Source organism: Macrotis lagotis, chromosome 1 (assembly GCF_037893015.1).
Source record: "Macrotis lagotis isolate mMagLag1 chromosome 1, bilby.v1.9.chrom.fasta, whole genome shotgun sequence".
Lineage (NCBI taxonomy): Eukaryota > Metazoa > Chordata > Mammalia > Peramelemorphia > Peramelidae > Macrotis > Macrotis lagotis.
In genome coordinates this window covers 67,374,669-67,393,933 of record NC_133658.1, presented here as the reverse complement: position 1 = coordinate 67,393,933, position 19,265 = coordinate 67,374,669, and the positions used below count along the sequence as shown (strand labels likewise).

General features: G+C 35.1%; 1 protein-coding gene across 1 annotated transcript in view; it reads right to left on the bottom strand.

Moving 5' to 3' along the window:
* The window catches only part of CDH11 (cadherin 11), a 115,069-nt gene that overhangs the window by 34,177 nt on the left and 61,627 nt on the right, over positions 1 to 19,265 (bottom strand). The window contains exons 2-6 of the mRNA XM_074203207.1: positions 15,532 to 15,932; positions 10,526 to 10,820; positions 8,694 to 8,813; positions 4,971 to 5,138; positions 856 to 1,043 (exon numbers count right to left, since the gene is read on the bottom strand). Coding sequence (XP_074059308.1) covers positions 856 to 1,043; positions 4,971 to 5,138; positions 8,694 to 8,813; positions 10,526 to 10,820; positions 15,532 to 15,756 — 996 coding nt within the window. The 5' untranslated portion in view covers positions 15,757 to 15,932. The remainder of the gene's footprint in view (positions 1 to 855; positions 1,044 to 4,970; positions 5,139 to 8,693; positions 8,814 to 10,525; positions 10,821 to 15,531; positions 15,933 to 19,265) is intronic.

Below are 19,265 nucleotides of genomic sequence, written 5' to 3'. Positions count from 1 at the left end.
TAGATTAAAAACTTAACATTATTCACGAGCTCCTCCATAACCAATGGCTTCTTCATCCTCTCAGCTCTGGTTGACCTCAATATTTCTTTTTCCATCTTCTACTTCTTTATTGATTCTTCAAATTAATTTTTATCAGTGTTACAATCCAATTTTCACCATCACCCACTGTATCTTAATATTCATGGGACTCTACCCAATTGAAAATGAATACTTGATTAAAACCAAGGTAACCCTATCACTCAATTCTGATTTCATGCTGAATATGCTTTGAAGATTGAAAGGTGTTGATTTCTCAAGTGGTAAATCGGTTTCAAAAAATAAGTTATAGAATATAATATAATTGTGTCATAATTTTAAAATGAAATTGATTTCTTTTTTAAAAGCTCCTCTTTTCTCCACAGTCCTATAGAGTACTAGTTGTAAATGTGTGTGATTCAGAGACCCCTGAGTGTCCCCAAAATCATTTCAGGTGATCTATGAGTTAAAAACTATTTTTATAATAATATGATTTTTGACTTCTAATATGGTAAATATTGATAGTCATAATCAACATAACCAGCCATTTGGGATTTTCAGTAATTTTTAAAGAGTATAATGGGGTTCTGAGACCAAAACGTTTGAGAACCACTGTTTTAGATGAGTCACTAATCCAGCCCAGTAACAAGTGACAGGTGGCATTAGCGGTGAGTTTCATGTATGAACCCTAAACCATTTGCATAAACTCTGATTAATCCAGGTTTTTTCTGGGGCATAATTTATTTTGGATTTGTCAGGGGAAGTGACAGGAAGAAAGAAATCATTAACTGAGATGAATGTTCCTATCATGATAGGTGGGAACACTCTGCCTCTTCTCACCTTCTTAAGTTTCACCACACCTTCTTGCGTTTCATAATCTGTTGTAATTTCAAACAGCTCCATGCCATCTCCATCGATGATATTATAGGTTACTAAGCCATTTTCTCCAATATCTGGGTCTTTGGCCTTTAGTCTTCCTACTTCTTCTCCTGGCACAGCTGCTTCTGACACAGACATCTGGTATACACCTGGAAGGAAGGGAAATCATTGTTTTCTTGTTTTCATTTTTTTTTATAGTGAAAGACATCTTGCTTTTTTATATTTCAGTAAGGTTCTCTCTCCAACATTATTTATTCCAGTGCCTCCATATCTTAGAAGACAATTCTTAATGAGGAACTATGTTAAAAATAAATTAATTTAAAAAACCCTCTTTTGGTAGCTAAATTTCAAGCTATGGGTAACTTTACAATTAGTCTTGTCCTCAGGGGGACAAAAACACAGCTTGAACCTTTTCCAAATAGAAAGAGTCCATCAGACTTCTAGTATAAACATTGGTACATAATTTTTGAAAACACAGTTTCATCTCCATAGCACCACAGACCCTTCAAGGAGGTCTTCAACAGACCAGTAAGAATTTAGAATTCATCTCATTAGCATGAGTTACATAAAGGATTTGAAACTCATGTGGATTGAAGCAAAGAAAAAAAAGTAACAAAGAAAAAGAATAAGCAAATGGGAAACAAATGTCCTTTATTATAGATGTCAGATGACTCTTTGAAGTCTAGTAGAGGCATGGTAGGAGGTAATACGGAAAACCACTGTCCCAAGTTACATTTAAGATAGGAAAATAATTAATTGTGCATATTGAAAATCTGGAAATAATTATAGTCCCCCACAAATACTCAGCATATAGAGTTCTTTGAACATAGTAGACATTTAATATGTGATTAATTTAATAAATTATTTCTATGAATTTGAAAATAACTGAAATAATTTACCTTAACTCACAATAAATTAATACTATTTATAATTCCTAATAATTCTATTCTATGCTGGTTCTGCCCTAGAGGACAGATTGAGCAAGAATTATCTTATCTCTTCCTATATAGACAATGATTAGCAAATGACAAGACCCAAGAATTAATTACAAAAGCTATCTTCTGTCTTCTATGATTAGGTGCCTATTAATTACTCATTCATCAACATCTAGAACGTTTTAATAACAATAACTGCTTAATCAATCACCAAGTGAGCATCTTTATCATGTTCAACATTGTATGAAACATATGAGAATAGAAGAATGGTATAGGGAATGACACTTATAATTAAAAATTTATTTGGAAGTGACAAAACTTGCACAACAAAAGACCCACAACCTCTTTTAAAAAATCAGGGAGGACCAAAAAGTGCAGCAGATAATTGAATGAAAGAGTATGCAGAACAGATTGTAAATATAATACAACTTCAGAATAAGGACAGGCAAGGATGCACATTGGCAAGAGGAGAAGGCTTCATGGATAGAATAGGATCCTAACAGGAAATTGCAAGCCAGGAAATAGTCTGATAGTAGAGAAAAGCAGTAAAGGTAAGATTAAAATTCAAATGATGGTCCATGTTTGCTGATTTGAAGTCTAGTAAGTAAATAATAGGAAAATAAGAGAATAATCTATGAACTATCAATGTCCTCAGATTTATGTAGAGAAGTGACATGCTACATTGAAAGCAGCAATTTATGCATCTTAAAGGTAGCTATTATTATTATATTAGTATTGTATTTTCTATTTTGATTTTAATCTTACAATTCATGATGTTCTAGACTTTGCTGAACTTTTGGAACATAAAAAGACTTAGTACCAGCATATTTAAAGACTACATTCCAAAGGAATAGTGTTTAAGAGATTAGGTAGGTTAAATTGTGGGGACACCTGGGTGACTGAGTGCATAGAGCACTATCTTCCCAAGTACAAATTATGTCTCAGACACTTACTAGCTGTGTGACCCAGGACAAATCCCTGAACACTCTTTGTCTCAGTTTCCTCATCTGTAAAATGGAGAAGGAAATGGCATACCATTCTAGGATTTTTGCCAAGAAAACTCCAAATGAATTCATGAAGACACTGAAATGACTTGAACAACAATTACCAGAAGGTCTCATTTTTTTGTACCAAACACTGGATCACGTGGTACTGTTGCTCGTCTCTTCCTCCTGACTTTTTATGATGCAGTCCTTTAATGTCTATGTCCCTATCAGTGGGATTAATTCTTCTAAGTTTCCTTTTGCAAGATAATCAATTATGTCCTTTTCCTTTGCCTTGAACTATGTCCTAGGTTGTTTTCATTTCTCTCAATACTCTCTTCCTCTATAATTTCATAAGGTTCCAATGATTTAATCATCATCTCTTTACACATGACTCCCAAATTTACATATATATGCATATATCTAATTTATTTCTATATCTATATCCAACATATATATATATATTTGTTACATATATTTGTTTAGGGGAAGGAGAGTGAGTTCATGGGCAGTAAAAGAGTTGCAAAAAGCACCCCAAAAATTATATGGCTATCAATAAAACATGTTTAAAGTTTGTAGAAGGAAAAAGAATGAAATTTCTAACTCTGTCTCTCTCTCTCTCCCCTCCCCAACATGAGTCTCTGTCTCTGTCTTACAAAAATTGAGACAGTTGCCTTTCTCCATTCCTACAGCCCCATTCTTTGTGATCTTTTGAATATTACTGACAGTGGTTCAACAATCATACTCATCTGTTTTAATACTGGAGGATGATATCTATTTTGCCTATTTTCTTTTAAAAACAAATAAAAAAGACAACATCCTAGTGAATCATCTCTTGTTCTCTCTCTCTCTCTCTCCATCTATCCATATATACAGATATATATTATATACATATAAATTATATTATATATATATAGTTTTCCCTATGTAAATCAAACATAGAAAGGGAATTCTAGGGGTAGCTAGGTGGCACAGTGGATAGAGCATCAACCCTGGAGTCAGGAGTACCTGAGTTCAAATCCGACCTCAGACACTTAATAATTACCTAGCTGTGTGGCCTTGGGCAAGCCACTTAACCCCATTTCCTTACAAAAACCTAAAAAAAGGGGGGGCATTCTGGAAGTGTGTGGAGATATGAGTGTGAAAGAAGAAGGTATCTGTTGGCAGATTTGGGTATCCACTGATCCACTGATACCAAAGAAATAGTAAAAAATAATTAGGGGATCAGGAGTCATAGAGTTCTGGCCTCAATCTCAGAGGTAGTAGATGAGAAATTTCTGAGTCCTGGTATACTGAATTCATTTTCAATTATCAGAATTTTTAAAAAGAAATGAAAAGTATAAATTCTGGGACAAATTAATTTATTTAGTACACAAGCATTTATTAAACAACTAAAACATATATGATGCTCTGCCATATGTTAGAGATATAAAGAGATAAATCAACTGTCCCTGTCCTTCAGGAACCTTATATAAAAATTTTGGTACTTTCCAAAATGGGTCTGGAACCAGAAAGATGGACTTTTAAAGGTTTAAAGCCAAGGGTTACATTTTGCAAAAAGGTGAGACTTACCATTTCATAATTCTCCTCCAGATTCTGTCTGTGATATTTGTAGTCTGCCAGGCCAAAGGTACACTGTACCTTTGTAAGGATAACTTCTATGTTTTGATGTCACTTAGACCTGGTAGCCTACTTTGAATTAACTTTTTTGGTACATAGTAAGCTCTTTTAAATGCTTGCTGACATGATTTTTTTAAAGAATATTTTTCTATTGACCACTCTTTATTCTGGCCTTCCCAATTTGCCCATATCAGAGTCAATTTGAGTATATGAGGGAATATCCACAGAATTATCCTCAGGCAAATATATTTTCTTAATTGTGTGAAGCATCATGTTTTCAACTTGGAATGTTCTTTTTGTCTAACTATAACTTAATAGACTCTGACATATTCTTTAATGGTTTCCTCTATTTGGCAGCTTGAAAGAACTCTTTGGAAGACTCAAAACAAGAATGGAGGAGGACCCACGTGTACTACCTTTGGGGATTATAATTCCTGAGGTATCTATGTCATGATGTTATTATGTTGAATATGAAATGAAAACAGAACTACTAGTATTATTAATAAAATTGTTCTTTTAAAAAAATCTCAGCACTTACTCTGTGGAAACTTTGGTGGGTTGTCATTGACATCGGTAAGTGTAATTGTCACTTTGGTTGTCCCTGAGAGTCCGCCCATGTGTCCGCCCATATCCTTGGCTTGTATTACGACATGATATTCTTCCTTGGCTTCTCTGTCCATGTTTGGAAGCGCTGTTCTGATTATACCTGTATGGGTAAGGGGAAAAATATAGAGAGGATTAAATCATCTATCACTTGACATTTAGAGACCCTGGAATTACTTGAAAATATCATCCTTCCCTACATTCCATTCCTATGAACTAAAGGATTATCAATTATCCTTTAGACACACACCTCAAAGAAATACACATGTATATGCCCCAATTATGTACTACACATGTATGCCCCAATTACATACTACAGTTGTCAGGAGATTTGGTGGCTTTAGAGAACAATCACAGGTGCAGCCATGAGCAGTGAGGAGTATGGTCCACTCTGCCCACTGGCTCCATTGTGCTTTATCAGCTGTCACACAATGCAGCTGACTATACTGGTATTTCATTCAGATCATTCAGTGGAGCTTGCTAGTAAGAAGAGTGCTGGTGTGTGGTGGTTTCATGCTAAGTAGAATCTGGCTTCAGGCATAAGCAAACATGGTGTAGAGGAGGGCTTTGTAAGTTGAGCTTCATGAATTTGGGCGGGGGGAGCAACAGAGACAGAGACAGAAAGACAGCTACAGAGAGAGATAGAGTTGAGAAACACAGAGACAGAGAGACAGAGACAGACAGAAAGAAACAGAAACAGAGACAGAAACAGGAGAGAGATAAAGACACAGAGACAGAAAAAGACAGAGAGAGACAGAAAAAGAATCACAGAGAAAGTGATAGAAATAGAGTGGCAGAGACAGAGAGACAGACACAGAGACTGAGACAGGGAGAGAGAGACAGAGGCACAGAGAATCACAGAGATATAGATGAAGTCAGAGATAGATTATTTTTCAGCATAATTGATTTCATTTGTTTTATTTTAGGCATTTAAAAGAAATATTTTGAAGAAGGGTCCACAGTTTGTTTTTTTTTAGCAGACTATGATATTTAAAACAACAAACTATGGAGTATATGGTTAGAACCAAAGAAACATAGGCAGAAAGTTTAAAAAGGGGACATCTTGGTCTTTTCCCCTTCTGTCCAAGATTCTACTGTTCTATTTGGTGGTTGCCTCAGTAATCCAATATATAGCTTGACTGGGAACTTCCTAAACTTCACTTCATTCTGGTTAAATCCTTAACAACCAAGATGCAGTCTGAATAAGAAACCACGCTACTAAGGACTTAACATGTTCATCCCCAGAACTAGTGACCTGAGGTCTCACTGGGTCTGATTAGTAATTGACTCAGTGGCCCACAACTTCTAGGCTAAGGTCTGGCTCTCTTCACTAACTGCAATAGGTATACCTTTCCAATTCTGAAAGCATAATCAAATCAACTAACTTAGGTATGATTTATCCTGCTTGAAGGCAGTCTTCACTTCTAGTACAGGGTTTATGACACATTAAGAACTGAATAAATCCTTCCTTCCTTTCTTTTTTTTTCTTCTTTCTTTTCTTCCCCTCCCTCTCTTCTCCTTCCTTCCTCCCTTCCATTTATTCACTCACTTATCAAAAATGTCTACTATGTTGGTTATGTCTAGTGTATCCATATAGTCTAAGGGAAAAAAAAAACAGTGAACTGAGCAAATAATGAGGAAGCTTTGATATTAGATCAAGTTGTTGCTGTCCTACTATATATTGTACCAGCTGAGCTTGCTCACATTTCCCAGTGCCAGGTGCTAAAAGTCTGGGGTATTTGCGAGTGTTGATATTTCCCTCATTTGAACAGGAGGCAAATTACCATTTTAAAACCTCTGTTCAAAAACTCAAAGACAGCATTTCTCCAAGGATTTGCCAAGAGATTTTGTTAGATGGACCATGAAATTTTGAATATTATGCTCCTGAAGATAAAAGTTCATAAATGTAAATGGTAAGGCAAACATCTACAAACCAATAAATAGAAAGTTACAAAAGCATAAAGAACAAGCCTGGACTCAAAGAAGAGAGATGAGAAAAAAACATTCTAGTGTTGCTTTGCATATATACATATATATATATATATATATATATATATATATATATACACATACATATGGTAGATTTTTCTTGATGAATCAGTTAGTTTTGCTAAAATTCTTTACCTTTTTTTAAAAATTCTTTTACACAATGGCAGCACAATTTTAATGTAAGTATGCAGTATGAGTTTATCAACCAATGAAGAAGGATTTATTAAATAAGCTCTTATTATGTACTAGATACTATCCTAAATATTGAGGATATAAAGAGCGGTTGAAGCAGTCTTTGACCTCATGAAGACAACCATTAAAGGAGGAAAAAAATTTATAAATGGGTGTATAACATATAAAATATAGACTACTAGGTATTTTAGGAAATAGAATGATTAACTTTGAATCAGGAAAACATGATTTTGAATTGTGCCTCAGATACAACTGTGGAACCCTGGGCACCCTCTCAGTCTGTTCCTTCATCTATAAAAATGGGGTTAATAATAGGCCTCCCTTACATGGGTGAAGATAAAGATCTTTATGAATGTTAGTTCTCAAACAAGAAACATAGAAACATAAATAATCATAGGGGAAGATATTAGAAATTGGAAGTACTAAGCAAAGGGTCCTTGCAAATTAAAATGACTTTTTTTTAAAGGTCCAAATCAGCTTCAAAAGCAAAGTTATGTTTTATGTTTCATACGTACGTGTGTGTGTGTGTGTGTGTGTGTGTATGGCCTCAGACATTTACTAGCTGTGTGAGCTTGGGTAAGTCATTTAATCCTGATTGCCTTGCATTCAAGGCTATCTCTAGAGGAGAAAATGAGACTGGTGATTTAGCACAGCTCCCCCTCACTCAAATCCAATTCACTTTTTTATCACAGTATCACCTCCCTGATGTCATGGTCTCCTTCAAGCAAGAAGGATAATCATCAGTTATCTAAACATATCCCCCCTCGCCCACCCACACACACCCCCACACAAGCAAAACAAAAAAAAAAACCCACAGGATCAAAGGATCTCCAAGAGATAAATGGACAGATTTCAAGGAATTTCAAGGCATTTTCAGACTTTCAACTTGGATTTCAACTTTATTTTCACTAAGGGGAAATTTAGTGTTTTCTTCAATTATGATCTTTTTAAAGCATTATTGTCCAAGGAGGTCCATAGGCTTCACCAGACTGCCAAAGGTACCATGACACATAAAAGGTTTTGAACCCCTCCTCTGTTGACTTTAAGAAGAAACAGGAATGTGTTACAACAAGTCATAATAGAGAATTGACATCAAAATCAGAAAGACCAAAGTTCAAAATTCACCTCTACTATATCCTGTGTGATTGTGAGGCAAGTCACTTAACTTAAGACTCTAGTCAGATGAAACACTTTAATACAATAAATTATAGAAAAAAATACTGATCTGAACCAGAAAAGAGTTCTTATCAAAGATCTTACACCAATAAAATTGCCCATTTCTTTACCTTACATACAGTTTAATGAGGAAATAATCTACAGACAAGTGACTTCTCCAGAAGTTTAACCTATGCTAAAGTCATAATTTCAAAACAAGAGCTATTGATTGATTGTATAGCTTCCAATGATCACTTTCCTGTTGCTGGAATGGAGTCAGAGAACAAAAACCATTCAAACTCTTAACTTCAATCTCCCATACCTGTTTGTGCTTCAACAGAAAAATAGGGCTGGCCTTCCAGAATGCTATAAACTAGCTTAGCACTATTTCCATAGGTAGGATCATCTGCATCTGAAGCTGTTACCTGGATCACAGATGTACCTGAAAAAGGAGAGAGATACTTTTGTCCAAATTGCATTGCTATACAAATTATCTTTTTTGTGTATGTGATTTCATTTCATAGTTGGAAAAAGAAGCCAAAAATATCAGCTTAATGCATTTGTGTTTTTGTATTGAAATTAGAATTATGCTTAATGTAGTTTTTATTAATAAATTTTCTCTCCCTCTCATCTCCTCTAGTAAAAAAAAAGGAAAAACCGTATATTTAATTAGTTCATTCAAACATGAAAATTCATGGTAAATTCTATTATATTTGGTAGCTAAATTAATGTTACAAACAGCACTGAAAAAACATTCCTAGAGAATGCATTTGGACCATCCCATAAATCAAACAATTAAGTATAATTCCTTCCTAAAAGTGTAATAAATGATAATTAATGATGAATTACTTTTCATGAAAGGACAGAGTAAAATCTTCCATCTGTAGCAGTGTAATAAATATAAGATTTCATTGTAGTTTTGCATGTAATAAAATGACTAATCCCACTTTTTAATTAATTTATTGCTATAAATATTGTCCAGAATGTCGTTCCCTGCTGATATGGAAATTTTCTCTTTCTTTCTCAGATGGGATTGGTAGCCATCAGAAAAAGAAAAAAAAGAACAAAAAAACCAAACAGTCAACATCTGTTGGGTTCCAAGGCCAGCATCTGGTAGGGTGGACTCTGGAGCATTTCAACCAAAAAACTAAGTAGGAAATTGATTTGTCATTTTCCCTGGAAAACCCTCAATGACTAGTTTCTGGTGTAGTTGTTGGCTGATGAAACATTTGAACTGGAGGATCTGAGGGGGAAGATGGCAATATGGTAGCAAGCATCAAAACCATACACTGTAGAACAAGTCCAATCTCAAAGGCTTTATTATTCTGATGCTAGAAATAGTACAGACTCATTAGTCTTTAGTCACCCAAGCAATCTATTCCCAACTATTAACAATTTTTTTTATTTTAAAGATGAGCATAACGACACCAATAGTAGAACAAGTTTGCCAGACCTATTTTTTTCCTATGGATTTTGCAAAAACATGATGCAAGACATGATATACAATATTATAAATCAAGTCTAGTCAAAATTATTTATTGGACATCTGTTAGTGAGTCAAGGACTAGACTAAGTACTGATAAAGTGGTAAGGTCCCCAGGAACAATGTTCTAAATATATAATTTAGCAAATACCCTTAAAGTAGGGGTTTCACTATTGTAGTAGGGGGTCTGTTTAAAACTTGACCTCATTGCAAAATGATGTTTGATAGGGGAATATTATATGGGATAAAACTGTATTCAGTGGAGTTGCTCATAAGATCAAATAGATGAATCTGAATGAATGAATTAAATTAAATGTGCTAAGGGAAGTGGCAATTTAAAGTAGCCCTCCAGGGAATCCTTTAGCAGGGCAATGATTCCTCAAATAATGCAAATTAAATCCCCTTGATTTATGTTACATAAGTTTTCATGTTATAATACTGAATTCATTTAATATAAGTCCCAGCTGCATTTATTATTAGTACCTTGATAACTGTCTAAAAATCACCCCCACTTATTTCTTCCCTCAAATAACAACATCTACATTCTACTTCTTGAACTGTGGCAAAGTAGTTTAGGGAATATTTACTTGCATATAAATGAGCCCAGTGCTTATAAAAACAAAAATGCAAAAAAAAATAACAAAGAGAGAGAAGGGTTACTTGATACATACCCACATTGGACCGCTCTGGCACATTGGCGTGGTAATTTTCATGTAAGAATTCAGGAGGGTTGTCATTGATGTCCTGAACTTTGACAATGAATTCTGAAGGTGGCTCCAGTGGTCGATTGGTGTCTCTATCAACAGCTTGTGCCATCAGTGTATACTGGGCTCTCTCTTCTCGGTCCAGTGTCTTGGTTGCATGAATGTTCCCTGATTTGTCATCAATAACAAAAATGGTTCCTGCTCCTTCACCTGAGAGAATGTATTTAATGTTCCCATCACCAGAATCAATATCAGAGTGGAGCTAGGAAAAGAGGAAAAAGAAATTTGTGATCTTCCAGTACAGAGAATATGAGCAAATACAATAGGGATGAAGTGGATGGGTCAACACTGAGAGAAATAAAGCCTAGTTGACTGTCTCTGATGGACAATAGGGTGTCATGATAAAGAAGTGATGACTTGAGTCAACAATCTAAGTTTTCCAGGGTAACTAAAGGCAGTAAGGGCTGATAATTGGGGAAGGGAAAGAATTTTGAGAGTCTAACAGTTTCTGTCCAAATATACCCCAATGTACAACTATTTCTACTTCACTAGGATAAAAATCTATATGACAGCTATTATTCACATGGAAAACTATTATTCATATGGAAATATATTTGAATCAATCATAGATACTGACCTAGAATAGGTCATAGGCTCTTCTATTCTTGCCCCACCATTTTATACATAAGGAAACTGAAGAATGGAGAGATGAATTGACAAAAAGCATGCAGGCAAAATAAATAGCAGAGCCAGGGTTTGAAATCATTTTATACCTCCAGTGTCTATTGTTTCATGATACCTCTCAAAATTTCTATATATTTGATCAGACAAGAAAAAGAATTGGATAGTGAACTTTCACTATTTTTAGCTGAAGTACTGTTTTAATCTATGCTATTTTTTAAAAGTACATTTTTGATATGGTATCCTCCTATTTTAAATCCTTCCATTATTACCTCTTATCTATTGTATCTAGTAAATTAAAAACATAAGGATATTAATTAAGACAACCAACATTTCTATAATGTTATCATTCACATAACACTTTGCTCTCAGTTAAGTTTAAATTCCCTTTTCACAGAATCAAGGAGCTGTTATAAACTTCCTTTTATTATTGGGACTTTTAGTTAATTTCTCTGTGTTCCAGCCAAAGCAGATTACTAGTTATTTCCTAAGCAAAACTTGTATTTTTCTGCCTATAATCACCATATGTGGAATGGTGTCTATCATTCTGGCCCATTACAAACCTATCATTAAAGGTTCTGTTTACTTCTTCCATAAAGTCCTCCAAGTTCTACAAAGGCAATGTGGCTGAACCTTCCTCTTAACCTCCATCATTGGGAGGTTCTTCTGTTAGGCCATTCATCACACTGTGCCTTGGATTATGCTTATTTCTATATATGTGCTACTAAACATAAATCCTATGTATCCTGAAATAGGGATATTAGAATGCAACATATTGTCATGGTTAGATTACAGCAAAAATATTATATATATATATATTGCCCTAATTAGACTACAGTAAGAATATTATGAAGAACTCTGGGTACCCCATCTCAGTAATGGCATTGTGAATTGGAGAATATCAAAAAGAGAATATCCAAGGATGGTAAAGGACCCTGAGTTCACAACAAATTGGGATTCAGTAATAAAATCAGAGATGTTAGGCATAGGAGAAAACTGAACAAGGATATAATAACTAGAAGGCTATCACAAGGAAGGATTAAATTTCTGCCTGGCTGAGAACTGAGAGCAATAGGTGGGACATGAAAAAAAAAGCACACATTTAAATGGCATCCGAAGTATGGGGGGGAAACGTTCTAATGGAGCTATATAAGAGAAAAATGGGCTATCTCAGGAAATAGTGGGTTCTTCCACACTGGAAGCATTCAAGAAAGAGCTTTTAGGGCACATTGGTCACAGGGGTATAGGGGGTGGTGTGGGAGGAATCATTAAGGAATGAGTTGGACTAAATGGCCTCTAAAGTCCATTTCAATTATGGAATTCTATGTGATTCTGTGAGAAGTGGTTAGAGACTGTGTTTTCTTAATCTATGTACTCCACACAGCACAACAAATGGTCTTGATATAATAGTCTATAAGTGTTTGATAAATGAATGAATACATTAGTATCTCCCAGGGTGGCAATAATGGCATTGCAAACGGGTAACCTTCTCCTCCTACTCAACTGACTCATTTTATACAGTATTTTAAGCCTTTCAAGTTTTCCTTTTCCCCAAAGCATTTAGATTGTTTTCCCCCTCCACAACTATTCTATGAGGGTCGGTTAGTGCAAATATCACTATCCCATTTTATAAGGAAAAACTGAAGTTCAGATGAGAGGATAAAAGACTTTACAGGAGAGCAAATATATTCTAGTGCATAACTCTTTTAACATTCTACTTCACTCTGATATAATCTACAAGATAACTATTACTCACAGGACAACTATTACTCACATGGATATGTGTTCTAATCATAGCTAATTCCACAATTGCACTGGATATTCAGGGTAAAACTACTTGTTTTTTATGCATTTCAGTTTCGACATCTGTGAAGACTGTAGGAGTTATTACTGATAAAGTCAGTATTGTTTATGTGCAGACACCACACTTCCACAGTGAAGATTTCTACCAATTTCAACATTCTATGCTACAAAGTTCCTGCTGGTCCTTATGATATGTAACACAGTGATCCATGTTTTAAGAACCTTTCCATTTTTAACATTCTATAATCCTGTCTTCTACTTCATGAAATTTCTTGTGAATCAAATAGACTTTTTTTGTATTCACACATATGATCAACTTAAAATATTTTAGAGTCCTCTCATTTTACTGACAACACTAACACAGATGAAAGTTAGATGTGGATTCTCATTTGAATCTTGTAAAAGGGGATTTATGCTATTTCCATTTAATCAGATATGATTTACTATTAAGCTCCATACAAAAAAGTATTTCAGTAAATCATTAAATGCTATCAAGTGAAACAAGCAATAGTTTCTTGCCAATTTCTAACCCTAAGTATTGTAGACTTTTTTCTTTTTAAATCCAAACATAAATTTTCTCCATTTCTACATAACATTCAGGTTTCATGATGAAGGTTCACTTTTGATAACAAATTATAAATATTGAAAACTGAATATCAAACAAATAATTATCTGCCTTTAACTTAATATAGGATACAGAAACCACTTTCCCAGAATCCAAATTTTAGTTGATGTAGCCATGTATTGTACAGACATATCCATTGTCCAGCCTAAAATGATAGTACTTATATTTATTCTTCCATTCTCTGATCATGTCCATAGTGGAAATTCAGAAAATCTCTTCAATGTTACATAGATATGTTTACATTTTGTTGCATCATTGTCCCTCCAGGGACCAAGACCTTTAGCATACTTAATCTTTATCAATATAAATAAACCAAAATCATAAAATTATTTTATTAGACTGTCCCTTGGAATAAAGATTATTTAAAATAAAGTTTATATAAAAATAAAGATTATATAAAAATAACAGATATTGAAAAAATATGAGGATTAGTCACCTGGAGCACATTTTTAGAAGCAAAAAATACCTCAAAGCATACAATTTTAAAAATATAAAGAATATCACAATGTTCTTTACAATATGTGAAAGTGAATAAACAATGATAAATTTTGAAGAGTTCCCTTTCCTCACTGCAAACATCAGTCATTTTAACCTTTCCTGGGTTCCTGGAGTATTAACCCTTTTCTAGTCTTTCTTTTCTCTAGCCTCTCTTCTAAATCTTGACTCTATAATTACCAGTTCAGCAAGATTCTACTTATTACCTTTGAGACCGTTGCCTATCTCCGCCTTTTCCTTGCCAAATCACACTGTTGATTGCAATCTATTTTTTCTTTACTCCTACTCATATACAGCAAAGGAGAAGCTCACAAAATTTTGCCAATTCATTTGACTAAAAAAGCATGTTATGTGATCTTCACTGGGGCCTTATTGTTACATAATGATCATTTTGCTCTTTCCTGATGGTCTCTCTAGCCAATTTGTCTGTTTCCAAAACTTTTCCTTTCCTCAGTCTACCTATATCACCTTTTTTCCCTGTGCCTTTTAGAAGAGAACTTGGCCTCATAATTTTCATGAAAAAACTTCTAATTTGGAGATTTTCTCTACTTACAAAGTCTATACTTCAAATTACTTTAATATACTCTTTTTAGTCCTTTTCCTTCTGAACAAAAACCTTTCTAGAGTATATTTTTCCCATCTCTTCTCATCTTCTCTGAAAAATAAAATCCTTTAATTATCAACTTTCTTTCCCTCTACTCCCCTTCCTCACTCCCCTTCCTCAAATTTTCCATCTTTCCATTTAATATTGCTTTTTCTCTCCTGCTTATAAATATGCCCTAAATCCATCAAAACAAAACATTTCATTTGCCACTACCATCCCCTCAAGTTTTCTAGCATTCTCTTTTTTTCAAAAGCTTTTTTTGGGAGGCAAAAGGAGCAGTTTAAATACCTTGAGTCCACTTTGTCACTTCCCTGTTCTTCTTAGTTAAACACTTGCAGTGTGGCTTCTAATCTCACTATCATACAAGTAAAATTGTCACAAAGATCGCCAGTAACTTCTTATTTGAAAAATTAAATTAAATTAAATTAAAAATCCATGATTTTTCAGTTCTCACCCTCCTTGATATCTCTCAGTAGCATCTATTGCTTCTGATCACCTTCTCATCCTAGAAGCACTCTTCTCCCTGGTTATTGTTATATTTCTCTTTGTATAGTTTAAGAAATGTACACATTCCATATAACCCAGATTTTTATCTTACCTCTAATACTTGCCAACTGTGTAACATCAGTTAAATCATTTAACCTATCTGGACTTTCTCTAAAGTCTCTTCCAGTTTTAATTCTCTGATACTATCACTCTATGACTTTAGCCAGTGAAGTCAAAGGTTCACCAAACCACCAGGAACATTGAAATAAAATATCTTACCCTGCCAACTAATACAGGATCCGGTCCAGTGTACTCCTCAATTACAAAAAACTGATTCCAGACCCAGCCTCTTTTGGAACGTTGAAGAACTTGACCTTCCTTTCCTTTTTCATGGTGAGCGTGGAGAGGCCTTAAATGATTCAATTTCTCAGTTGAGAATGCATGACAGTTCGCCAGCATTCCCAGGCAGACCAGGATTGCATGTAAACAGTAGTTCTCCTTCATTTTTGGTTAAGTGAGAGGCACAGGAGTATCTGAAAATCCAGCCTTTGTCCCCAGAGATCTGACAGGATTCAACCTGGCAGGCCACTCAGCACATCCAAATGGAACCGGCTCCAAATAGAATACCACCATTCAGGAAGAACATCACCTCAATGCTGTGCACCTTCCCAATTTTGCCTCTGAAACAAAAAAGGAAAAAAGACATCAATGACTTCTGAATCAAAGTAAGTCCACACATTCATTAGCAGGTATGCTCAACAACAGAGTAGTGGAGATGGGATGGAGATTGTATTTTAAAACAACAACTCACTAAACCAGTGACAACAACCAAATGGATATAATTCATTTTAAATGGGCCTGGTAACCTTTGCTGCTCTTCAGTAATTTCAGTCATTTCTGACCCTTCATGACCCCATTGGGGGTTTTCTTGGCAAAGTTTACTAGAGTGGTTTGCCATTTCCAATTCCACTTGAAGCAAATAGAGTTAAGTGACTTGTCCAATTAGTCAATGGCCAAGGCAATATTTAAATTTAGATCTACCTTACTCCAGACCTAGCACTCTCTCCCCAGTTTCAACTGTACACGGAGAGATTGGACTTTTAGAATTAGGCTATGAGCATGATCCAAGTATGTTGGCCGACCTAAAGATGATCAGTAGCTGAGATTATAAAAAGAACACTAGACTGGCAATCAAGAAGATCTGCCTTTTTTTTGTACAAGTTAGGCGTTGTTCTGAGAGCTAGAGGAACAAAGAAAGGCAAAAAACAGTTGCCCTCATGAAGCTCACATCTAATGGAGAATCAAACATGAAAACAAGGCCAATTAAGATATATAAAAAGCAGATGGAAGGTCAGGAAGACACTAGCTATCAGAAGGAAACAGGAAAGGCCTTTTACAGAACGTAAGATTTAGAGTAAGCCTCAGAGGAAGTCGGGGGGACTACAAAGTAGCAGTGACAGAGCAGATCATTCTCATCTCAGACACAGCTATGTGGGCCTGGATAAGTCACACTACATCCTAAGACTCAAATTCCTCTTCCATAACAGAAGGGTGAGAATCAAGGCACACAGTCTATGTAAAACTCATTGCAAACTTCAGAGGGCTGTGTAATGTCAGCTATATTTGCATTATTGAAAGACAGGCTAAACAGCTAAATAGCAGTCAATCTTCATCAGAGGAAGGATTTCAACCTAGGTCTTTCTGACTCCGAGACCAGATCTCTATCTTCTCTGGTATCCTGCCTCAGTTCTCCAGGCAATTTAGGGCAATTTCAATGTTCCAGATTAGGTTTTTAAACCTGATTTGGAAAAATGAGTTTTATTACCACTTAGGGTTACATTAATAAATAAGCAAATTAAGTTACAAAAAAACAAAAAGAGCAATGGATTTGGAGTAAATATATCTAAGTCTGAATATTAACTATTTATTAGCCATGAGAGTTTTGGAAAAGTCTTATACCTTTTTCCTTAACTGGAAATTTGAGAATTTGGGATTACAGTATTTTTGCCATTCATAATCATTCCTTATTGCATTACTGGCCTAAAGGAGAGAGTACTGTATGTGGATTCAAAATGTTTGGTTCAAACTCTTAAGAGCTTTCTTAATAAATTTTTGACATTGAACAAGAACAGGCCCTTCTCTGTATCTCAATTTCACAAATAGAATTAACTAATCCATAAGCGTCTTTTTGTGCTATGACTTCTATTCAAAAAGACTTTATTAAGAGCAAGATAGCTTAAAAAGTATAAGAGATTGTTATTACGTTGGACCAGGTTCACTCTGCTCAAGCTACATAAGATTCTAAGGATTTAGACACACACACACACACACACACACACACACACATAGAGAGAGGCATAGGCAACATAGGCAACATGATCCTTACTTCTTTGTGACCTTTATTATCAGGACCAGAAGAAAATTCAGACATCATCTAGACCAATTTCTCCTTGAGCAGTCATGACCCTTCCAACACACCAAATAAATAGCAACATTCTCATTTTGAAGTGTTCCAGTAATATGGAACTCTTCTAAAAATGGCAATTGATGTAATTCTAATTTAATTTGAAACTTTCTCCTTATATTGACTTAAAATAAGCCTTTCTATAACTTCTATACATCATTCTGTTTTATTCTATACAGCTGAACAAAATAGATATAGCATTTCTTCTACCTGATTGCCCTTCAAGCATATTGTCAGACATCAAGACCCTTCTAAGTCTTCTGCACTTAAGGTTAAATGTAACACTTCCATTTTTCTACTAACTTTTATGTGACAGAGTTTCTCATAGTCATAACCATTCTATTCTTTCCCCCCTGGATGCTCTCCAACTTGGAAATGTTCTTTCTAAAATATAATGCCAAAACTAGAAACAAATCTCCAGCAGGACTCTGACCAATTTTCTTGAACATTTTTTCCAGCTCCAATTTTCTTTCCTTCCTTCCTTCTTTCCTTCCTTCCTTCCTTCCTCCCTTCCTTCCTTCCTTCCTTTCTCTCTTTCTTTTTTTTTTTTAATTCTTTGTTTTATCCCCTTTGTTAATAATGACTTTCCTTGTTCCAATTTCATATAGGACTTTTTTCTCTTCCCTGGTAATAGCAATTATCCTATTTATTTTCCAGTTGACCATATTGTTAGAATTCTCCATCATATATCATAGAAATGATTTCATCTTGCAAAATCACTTCATTCTTAGTAACACCCTCTGGACTTGAGCTAAGAATCCCTAATTAAGAAGGCACTCATATTAGAAATCTTTTCATTAATTGTAAGCGCCTTAAGGGTAGTCACTTTTGTCTTTCTTTATATCACTAACACTTAGATTAATTTTGGCATACAGTAGATATTTGATAAATGTCTTTTTTAATACAGATCAACCAAAAGAAATCTGTGTTTATGTTTTTACATCACAATATACTATAACCTTCACATCTTAGTTGATTTTGAGGGTTTTTTTTGTTTTGTTTTGTTTGGTGTAGCAATGAGGTTAAGTGACTTGTCCAAGGTCATACAGCTAGTAAATGTCAAGTGTCTGAGGCTGGATTTGAATTCAGATCTTCCTTACTCCACGGCCAGTGTTCTATACACTGTGCCACCTAGTTGCCTCCATCTAGTTACTCCCAAGCTTATCTTATTCAAAACATATCTTTTCCAAGCATCTTATGTCCCCCCAAAACCAGAACAGTGGTCTGCATGGGATAGAAGGTATCTGATAAATATTGATAGGAAAGAAGGAAGGTAGGGAGGAGGGTAGGAAGGTAGGAAGGAAGGAAGGAAGGAAGGAAGGAAGGAAGGAAGGAAGGAAGGAAGGAAGGAAGGAAGGAAGGAAAGGAAGGAAGGAAGGAAGGAAGGAAGGAAGGAAAGAAGAAGGAAGGAAGGAAGGAAGGAAGGAAGGAAGGAAGGAAGGAAGGAAGGAAGGAAGGAAGGAAGGAAGGAAGGAAGGGGGGAAGGAAGGGAGGGAGGAAGGAAGAAGTGTACACCTGGTACCATGTTAAACACTTTACAAATATGTCA